Source organism: Gadus chalcogrammus, chromosome 22 (genome assembly GCF_026213295.1).
Source record: "Gadus chalcogrammus isolate NIFS_2021 chromosome 22, NIFS_Gcha_1.0, whole genome shotgun sequence".
Taxonomy (NCBI): domain Eukaryota; kingdom Metazoa; phylum Chordata; class Actinopteri; order Gadiformes; family Gadidae; genus Gadus; species Gadus chalcogrammus.
The window spans coordinates 17,769,393-17,778,765 of NC_079433.1; the positions used below are offsets into that span (position 1 = coordinate 17,769,393).

At 42.4% G+C, this 9,373-nt stretch overlaps 1 protein-coding gene across 8 annotated transcripts; it reads left to right on the forward strand.

The window, feature by feature from the left end:
* Positions 1-1,097: 1,097 nt before the first annotated feature.
* Positions 1,098-9,131, forward strand: LOC130376301 (uncharacterized). 8 transcript variants are annotated; one of them, XM_056583526.1, is made up of 10 exons: positions 1,098-1,156; positions 3,525-3,634; positions 4,024-4,158; positions 4,311-4,450; positions 4,667-4,765; positions 5,295-5,399; positions 5,489-5,725; positions 5,806-5,989; positions 6,118-6,245; positions 6,337-9,131. In XM_056583526.1, exons 2-10 carry the CDS (start codon positions 3,553-3,555, stop codon positions 6,655-6,657), a joined length of 1,431 nt encoding a protein of 476 aa, XP_056439501.1. In that variant the 5' UTR covers positions 1,098-1,156; positions 3,525-3,552; the 3' UTR covers positions 6,658-9,131. The 8 variants fall into 8 exon arrangements, with proteins under 8 accessions (XP_056439501.1, XP_056439503.1, XP_056439499.1 ...); XM_056583523.1 differs by lacking the exon at positions 1,098-1,156 and having other exon boundaries at positions 3,528-3,634; positions 4,667-4,803; XM_056583528.1 differs by lacking the exons at positions 1,098-1,156; positions 3,525-3,634; positions 4,311-4,450 and adding an exon at positions 1,504-2,290.
* Positions 9,132-9,373: the final 242 nt, after the last annotated feature.

The following is a 9,373-nucleotide window of genomic DNA, read 5'->3' on the forward strand; positions in this document are numbered from 1 at the left end:
CTGATGTGGCGATCTACCTTTGTCAATTTTTTGGTAGTTTAGTTTTCTAAATTTCTCTGGGGGTGGCTTATGTATATTGGAGCTTCCTTATAGCTTGGCTCACTACACTTTCAAATTAGCTTTCCCAACACTGGATATATTGATATATACTGTGGGGTAATAATAATATAAATAGACAAAGCATTATTCTTTCAAGAAAAATAAAGCAATTTTCACAAAGGACCATACAGAACTATTAAGTTTTGTGGACTGACATAACTGAACTCAAAGTGCAGGTAAGAGATAGCCAGTGCATCTTAAATCCCTTTGATCCCTAGGTCACAGCATGAGATTCCTGGTTCCCACAGCCGGAATAGGCAGGCCTTGATAGCAGGGACGGCTGGTATAAATGGGCTAACATGGCTAAGCCCTCCCTCCCTTTTACAGTAAAAATGAAAAAATATTATTAAAAACCTTAGAACATATTGTTTTATATTTTGGTAGAACCTAAAGCAGCAACAGCACCAAAAAGTGACAGAAAAACCCAGGATATATGATATATCTTGGGTTTTTTCCTGTGAATGGGCTAAATGTATTCAGCCCAAGAGGAGTAGCGTAAGCTTCCATTCAATTTTGATTGACAGGTATCGTGAAACGCCCCCTTCATATGCTTCCCATTTGGGCTAAATTAGTTTAGCCAGAGCCCGTCTACCAATATATGACATTCTCTGCTTTAGCCCAAAGGCTGACCTTGGACTTACAGTTAGCACAGTAGCTACAGTACAGCTTCGACCAATCACAGCACAGTAGCGCAAGTGCAGTATGGCGTATGTGTAGTAGGCTGTGTTCTTAAACGTTTCTTTCATAATTTATTATTTAAATAAATGAAAAAACTTTAAATGTATCCATGAAATGCAAATTCATGGGTGTTATATTTCCAGCGTTTTGACAAATTAACGACGTCGCAGTGATAACTGTTGTACTATCTACACTAATGGTGTAGCTTCAATTAAACGTCATCGTTGATTGGCAGCGTTAGTGTCAATCAACGCCTATTCGGTGTTGGGAGTTCCATCCGGGGTATTTTACATCCACCTGAATCTTCCGCCAAGAAGTTCGCCATTACTTCGCCTGAAACTGATGCGTGAGCACGACGTGGTCCATAGTTCTGTGGTAATAAGTTATGTTTATTGAGTCTACGTTTGAAAAACGTCGATCGATAAAGAACCAGTATTTGTCTGTTGCTTTTTCCGATGTATAAATGTGATTTTGCTTTTTATAAAACGCTAGGTTTGAACAATGTAGGCCTACCATGCCAGATACCTTTCCCGCTCGAAGTCAAACGTAAAGTTAAGTCGAGGCTGAATTAAAAGTACATGTTTTTCTAAATTCTGCTCATCAACGAGGTTGTAAAGTAGTAAATTCGGGATATTCAATGATATGAATCTTAAGGACTGCGCCGTCGGGTTCTCGACTCTCTGGTACTTCCACACATGTCCATCATGGCCGAGATAACCCCACACCACCACGGTGTGGGGTTATCTCGGCCGTGTTGGAGAAGGAACTGGGGGATAGGAACGTTGGCTTTGACTCTCTAAAGTCCAGAGACTGAACCGTTACATGGAGGAGGAAGGGGCGAAGTCCACATGTTATTTCTCCGACGCTCTGTTGTTCCGACTTCTCGTCGTATGCGGACGAGTCCAGCCGGATGAGTCCGCATACGACCGAGAGGTCGGAACAGAGCGTTGAATACCTTTCCACCAATTCCTTCAACACCATAGCCGAGATAACTTCCACTGTGAGTCTTTACTTGTTGTAGAAGTACCAGAGAGTCGGGAGAACCCGGCGGCGCAATGAATGAATAAAGAAAAAAACTTTTATTTTTAGGTGACATGGAGAGACGTCAGCGTAACAGGTGTATCAGTTCACACCGCCACCGTCTGAATGTTTCTTTATTAGAACAAGCACAACCACAACACTCCCGGAGCAGTGAGCCCAGTGCAGCCTCCCGAAGCCCCGGCGGAAGGCTTGCCAGATCGGGCCCGATTTCCCGCCCCTAGCGCGCTGCAGCTAGGGTTGCCAGATTGGGCAGCGCGCTGCAGCTAGGATTGCCAGATTGAGCGGGAAATCTGGGCCAATCTGGCAACCCTGGCGCCGAGACGCTTTAGAAACGGCGTAAAACTATTAAGCGGCCGTGAGACGGGCGTAGAACGCTGCCGGTGTAAATCAGTGCACATTGTTTCCAGTTAGCTAGACTTCTAGCCCATGTTGAAATTAGTGACATTTTAAAACTTTCATTTCTCATCATCAGGTAAAGGCGGCTGCATGCTTCAAGGCTGGTTTATGCTCGGTTACGTAAGCGTAAGCGCAAGCGCAAGAGGCCCTTGCGCGCCCTTGCGCCCCCCTTGCGCGACTTCTCACGTCTTGCGTGCGTCGGGCGATTTTTCTAGACTTGCGTCATTTTTTACGTAAGCTTTTACGCGAGCCGCCCAGCCTGCAAGGCTGTGATTGGTTTGCTGGTCTGGTTACTACTTCCTGTCTGGAGTATCACCCGGCAGGCTCATATACAAAAGCATTAACCTGAAGTGAAGTTAACTTTGCTGCCAACACATTATGTCGTTTTAAAAATGTAGAGAGATATGCACATTTATACAACCCCAATGATCAACAACTTCATCACCCCTGTTCCTCTGTCTGTTGCCATCATTCACTGTGTATGGGGAGAACACGATCTGGCACATAAACAAACCAACGACTCCCACAGACAAAGACGTCATTCTCGAGGTCGTCTTCAACGAAAAACTTTCCTCCACATATTACTCCACCTACTGTTCTGGCGGTAAATTGCTTGGCAACACGCGCAACACGCGCAACCTAAAAGGGAGCATGAATTGCTTTGAGTAAATTTTGCGCAACAACGTAACACCAACGCTGAAGCATGCAGCCGCCTTCAGCGTTGGTGTTACGTAGTTGCGCAAAATTTACTCGAAGCAATTCATGCTCCCTTTTAGGTTGCGCGTGTTGCCAAGCAACTTACCGCCAGAACAGTAGGTGGAGTAATATGTGGAGGAAAGTTTTTCGTTGAAGACGACCTCGAGAATGACGTCTTTGTCTGTGGGAGTCGTTGGTTTGTTTATGTGCCAGATCGTGTTCTCCCCATACACAGTGAATGATGGCAACAGACAGAGGAACAGGGGTGATGAAGTTGTTGATCATTGGGGTTGTATAAATGTGCATATCTCTCTACATTTTAAAACGACATAATGTGTTGGCAGCAAAGTTAACTTCACTTCAGATTAATGCTTTTGTATATGAGCCTGCCGGGTGATACTCCAGACAGGAAGTAGTAACCAGACCAGCAAACCAATCACAGCCTTGCAGGCTGGGCGGCTCGCGTAAAAGCTTACGTAAAAAATGACGCAAGTCTAGAAAAATCGCCCGACGCACGCAAGACGTGAGAAGTCGCGCAAGGGGTGCGCAAGGGCGCGCAAGGGCCTCTTGCGCTTGCGCTTACGCTTACGTAACCGAGCATAAACCAGCCTTATGTCACCCTGACACGGTGACGCAGTGACGATGATTATCAAGGTGAAGTACTTCAACTTGAAGAAATATGTAAAGATATCTAAGCCATGTTTGGAAATGTTCATAACTGAAGGTAAGTGCTAACGAGATAGGCAAGGTTAATGTGAAGAGGTGGTTGTCTGAAGGTGCTGATATTAGCTTGAACTTAACTTGTCTAATTGTGCTGTGTGGGTAGCCTGGAAATCCAGACCACATCTAGGGCTACAAAGTAAAATGTGCTTGCGCTAACTCTCAGTGCTTCAGGACCGTTTGGGTAGAAGCAATGTGAGCAGTGTTGCCAACTCTCACAGAAAATAAGCAACCGGGACGCTGAAAACAAGCCCAAAACAAGCGACTGAAGAAAAAAACCCTGTTCCTGTTCTTGAATTCCTATTTTTACCTGTTTTCTTATAGCGTTTTCTATTCAGATGTTCAGATGTAGGGTAAACTAACTCTTGATTCTCTTTTCTTTATATATTTCAGTTCGGGTAAAGTTCTCCATTCCTGAAGACAAGACCTTGACAGTGACCGATGATGGAGGAACTGAAGTCGATGCTGATGTGTTTCCAGAGTTGGTTACAAAGGACGTGTGCTTGGTCATTCATGATTCTGAAGGAGGTATGTTACATATAGTGAAGTATGTTCGTACGCACGCTAAAACACCAACTTGCATGGAGTTGCAATGCAGAGATGTTGCTAGTGAGGAATTGTGGTATTCATGGTTAAAGTGTACTTGAAAGTGTTTCCCCCCCCCCCCCCCCCTTTGCTAGAGTCGCCTGCCAGTGAGTCTTCAGGTAGCCTCACGGATACACTTTCCCTGTTGAGTAGTCAGGGTAGTGAGGTCGAACTTAGCCAAAGCAAAAGGGCATGCTTGGGGGCAGAGATGTTGCAGTGTGTTACAGCGAAAGATGTGAGTGCAAATATTCATATACTGGACAGGCTTAAATGTGTCGGATATTCGCCTTTTTGCTTTACTTTTACTTTTTTGTCCAACACCTGGATGTGTGCACCACAGAATGTTTTTTGTAAAAAGAATAAGCAGGACATTACTCAATGTACAGTTTTCACTTTGTTGTTGAATGTTACGACTATTTTCTAGTGATTCGTGTCTTCGCGATGATTTCAGTTGGTGAAGAATGTTCTGCTGGAGAAGCCTGGTGGTGCAACAGTCCTGAAGGAGTACGAGGACACTGGGAAAATATGTGACAGTTCCAGACGGCAGATGGTGAACATTTTAGCAGCACACATGACAGAAAAAGAGGGGTATGATAGTCCTAAACTTATTTGTTAATCATGGTTCTTCCATTTTATGTAGTACAAAAAAAGCATGTAATATTGTATTTTTATTTGTTCATATTAGGAGAATTACACAACGACTGACTAAGGAGAAATATGCACTTGGCATCGTCACTTTGTTCCCTTCCCTGCAAGATCCAATGTCAAAGAAAGGCTATCTAAGTTCTATTTAATATTTTGGGGTCCACATGTGGGCCGGTGGCCTCCGAGATTGGAGGCCACCGACTTCACACCCCCCCCGACGATCGGAACCGGAGAATGCGTCGCCAGAATAGGCGTGCCCCCCCCCCCCGCCAACAAACGGGGAACGGGGAGGCAATTAATTGTAAATATTAGTTCATGGAAGAATATAGCATTGTGCAGGGGTGATGTGAGAGAAGGTGTAATTTTCTCTCTTCCAGAGTACTCTGGTCATTCATTGTAGGGTCATAGATTACAGAGAATTGTGTTTTTGTTAGGAGCATTTCTATGATGCCCAAAGTGGATCAGGCTTCCTGGCTTGGAGACTCAAGACTATTCAACGGAAGACCAAATATCATCCCGAGTCATCTAGTTCCCCTAAGGTAACTGCATTTAATTTTTAACTGCATTTCATTGGTTCTGTACCTGTACTCTGCTACTGACAATAAAGTTGAATCTCATCTAATCTAAGGCTGCTGTTGTGATGGGAGGTGGTCCAACACTCGTCAGAGACAACAGTCAAGAAGATCAGCTTCAGGATGAGCAATGCAAAGAGGCCATTTCCTTGATGACTCATACCAACGAGCGTGACACCATCTTCCAGAAGATGCAAGAAACCTTCCATTTCCGGCAGGGGCTCATCCACAATCCTGAAACCTCGGCATCAGTCCTGTCCATGTTCCCAAGACTTTTGGACACAAAAGGATTGGTAAGTCTGTAAATGCTACAAGTGAAGTATTCTGCTTTTTGACTGCCTTATTCTCAATTGTCATTTGTGTTATCTTCCAGGTTCTTCAAGACTTCAGCCTTCTCTTCGGAGCAGAAACAGCAGCCAGACTTCTGGAAAGGTGGCCCTCATACAAACCAAAGTTGATAAAAGAAGCCGCTGCCCTGGTACAGACCCCGTTATTGCAACGCCTTTTACAATCTGCCAGAGGGGAACAAGTGGAGTCATCTGCAGATTACCACCCAGGTAAATGTTCATTTTGTGGAAGGGGTTGCACGATAAGGCCCCCGTAGCTCACGGCCTAATTACTTATAAAACACCATCTCATTATCATCCCTTATTCTGGATTTTTATATATAACTTCCCCAAACCAGGTTGGGACAGCGATATGTCCACTTTACTCCTCCTGTTACACATCCTGTCACTTCAGCCAGCTGGGAGGAAAAGGGGTCACAAGATCAGTGCAAGGGATGCCATTGACCACCTGGTCGTTTTTCACAAGGTTTGTAATTCCGGTACAAAAACTGCTTTGAATTGTGGTTTGATTTAGACTTGAATACTTATTATTGTCCTTTCTTCCATGTTCCCTTCAGTCATGCCGGAGTCTGGATGAACATTTGGATTCTGATGAACGTCAACAGCCGTATCTGCTTGCCTCTGGAACCACCAAACGAGCCATCAGCGCCTTCTACATCGCCATGGATAAGAAGCTCATCCCATGCCAGGGAAACGCATCTCTTGCAGCATTCGATGAACTTTTCAAGGTCCATTTTGTCTTCAGTTTGAATTACGATGAGTCTCTTCGCAGTATGTACACGTTTATCCAGACAACGATCTACAACATTGATGTGGGATCAACCAAAGAGAGTCCGAAACTAAAAGAGTTGCGGGCAAAGTTGCTGCATGATGTATAGGTGTTACATTTGTAGGACACTACTTGGCTCTAGTGGGGCCTTGGTTCAACACCTTAAACTGTTACATGGGTTGTATCCTGGCAAAAAGTTAAATTTAATATGTGCTCAGGATGGTTGTTGCTTAGAATTTAGAAGTTACTCTGGTTTCCGCAAACACCTGAAACGTGTACACTGCAACATTAATGTGACTGAACCAGGTTTGACAGATGAACCCCAACCTAGCACATCTTTAGGTACGCCGGCTCTGCCTCCAGATGGATGTGCCCCCTCTGTCCAAACTTCTGACTTAAATCCTGACTTAATCAATGAAAGGGAATGTTCTTTAGATTCAAAACATATGTGTGCTTCTGTTATTGCGAAGTTGCAGGGTAGTGGTGTGGCAAATACTGTTATTTTGTCAGTTGTAGAAAGTATGGAGGAATGTTTAAATGATATCCACACTTCAATAAAGCGTCAGGTCTTAGAGGTCGTGCCAGAGGGTAACCCGAGCAGAAGTGCAGTAGAGGAAGTGTTAGAAAATTTGGAGAACCCTTTTGCTGATCTCAACACCGATAGCAAATGGAAAAAATATTTTTATTCCAAATGGGGAGTTGTACAACCTGTAGAGGTGCATTTAGGAGTAAGATACGATTCTAAGATAAACAGAATTTCTGGAAATTACAAACAGGTACCAGTTAACGACACTTTCATCTATGTGCCTTTGTTTAAAACGCTAGAGTTTATTTTCAAAAACAAAATTATATGCAGCCATATTCAATCTTCTAAATTCAGTGATCTATATTCTGACTTCTGTGGTGGCTCTTATTTTAAGAGTAATCAGCTGTTCTCGTCCTGCCCTCATGCCCTACAGATTCAGGTTTATTATGACGATTTTGAAACGGCTAACCCTTTAGGTTCTAAGGCGGGGTTGCATAAGCTTGGATGTTTATATTTTACACTCCGAAATCTTCCACCTCATCTCAATTCATCTTTGATGAATATACATCTAATATCTTTGTTCCACTCACAAGATGCTAAGAAGTACGGCTTAAACAAAATACTCAAGCCTTTTATAGATGATGTGAAAAAACTTGAGGTTTATGGGATGGAAGTGTCTTTCACAAAAGAGCACCTCTATGGCACAATATCACAGATTACAGGTGATAATTTGGGTTTAAATGGTATCCTTGGGTATGTGGAGTCTTTTAGTGCCACCTATTATTGTAGGTTTTGTGTTACAGACAAGGCCACAGCTCAGAGTGTATTTTGTGAACATGATCCTAGAGTCATTTTGCGATCTAAAGAACTGAATGAACAGCACTACACACATCTTGAGAATACTGGTGATGGTTCATGTTATGGCATCAAACGCAACAGCATTCTTAATGAGTTACGGTATTTCAGTGTTGTAGATAATGTTGTCGTTGATATAATGCATGACCTCCTTGAAGGTGTGGCACAATATGAGGTTAAGCTACTGTTTGACTACCTGGCAAAGAATTTCCTATCCAGTGAACACATATTATTGAGAATTTATGGTTATAGCTATGGATACTTGGACCGTAAGAACCGGCCAACAAAGATCAATATTCATGGGAATGGGCTTGGTCTTAATGCCAGTCAAACAATGTGTCTTTTGAGAAATATTCCACTCATCTTTGCCAATGTTGTTCCAGAAAATGATAATCATTGGAATCTACTGTTGCTTCTGCTTGATATTGTGTACATAGTCTTCTCACCTAACATCTCTGAGGGAATGACTGTCGACTTGAGGTCTCTTATTGCCGAACATCATACGTTATTCAAACAAATTTACCCCACACACAATCTTATTCCCAAACATCATTTAATGATCCATTATCCCTCTGTTATTAGAAAAATCGGTCCTTTACTTCATGTCTGGACCATGAGATATGAAGCGAAGCACAGATTTTTCAAATCTAGCATTAAAAACTTTAAAAATGTGACAAAGCCTTTAGCATTAAAACATCAGTTAGCTATTGCCTATCATTGGGAGGCGTTCACGGTTAGAGGTATTGAATCAGGACCAGTAAAAACCCAAATGTTAAGTGAATTAGATGAAGGAGAGCTGGTCTGTGTATATTTTCAACTCGATAGGTCCTCTACTGTATCTTCATGGGTGAAATGCGACGGCATTGACTATCACATAGGATCTGCTGTGTGTGTAGATGTTGAGGAAGAAATGCCATTGTTTGGTAAAATTGTTTTAATAATCCTAAAAAAAGAGGCTATACATTTTGTTCTTATTGAGTTAAATTCTGTGTATGTTGAGCATCTCCATGCCTTTCAAGTTGAAGAAATTGACCATATGTACATTGTAAATCGAGATGATTTGCAGCATCACAAGCCTTTCGACCTGCAGATGTCCTATGGCTGTTACGCATTGTTTTATATTGTACCTGACTGCTGCATTTTGTAAGATGGCGTTGCTGCTGAATTTTGTAAGATGATGTTTAATTAAAAAAAGTCTAATATAATGCATTTCTAGTAAGTATTTTTCTTCAGGTTCATATGGAAAAGACCAACTAACATTTTGTAGCATAATATAAAGTAAAAACACCTATATTGTCAATTTGACACTGGGTGAAATGTTAAAAAATAGCACTTTTGGAGTTGATATCAAAGGAAAGGTAACAATAAACTGGTGTTTAAAAATAACACTTTTGGAGTTAAATTTAGGGAAAAAAATAACAATAAGCTGGAGTAAATGATTCCG

Bases quoted from the DNA above. Each gene is read 5' to 3' on its own strand.
- LOC130376301 (XM_056583524.1), top strand. From the start codon at position 6,647: ATGATGTATAGGTGTTACATTTGTAGGACACTACTTGGCTCTAGTGGG.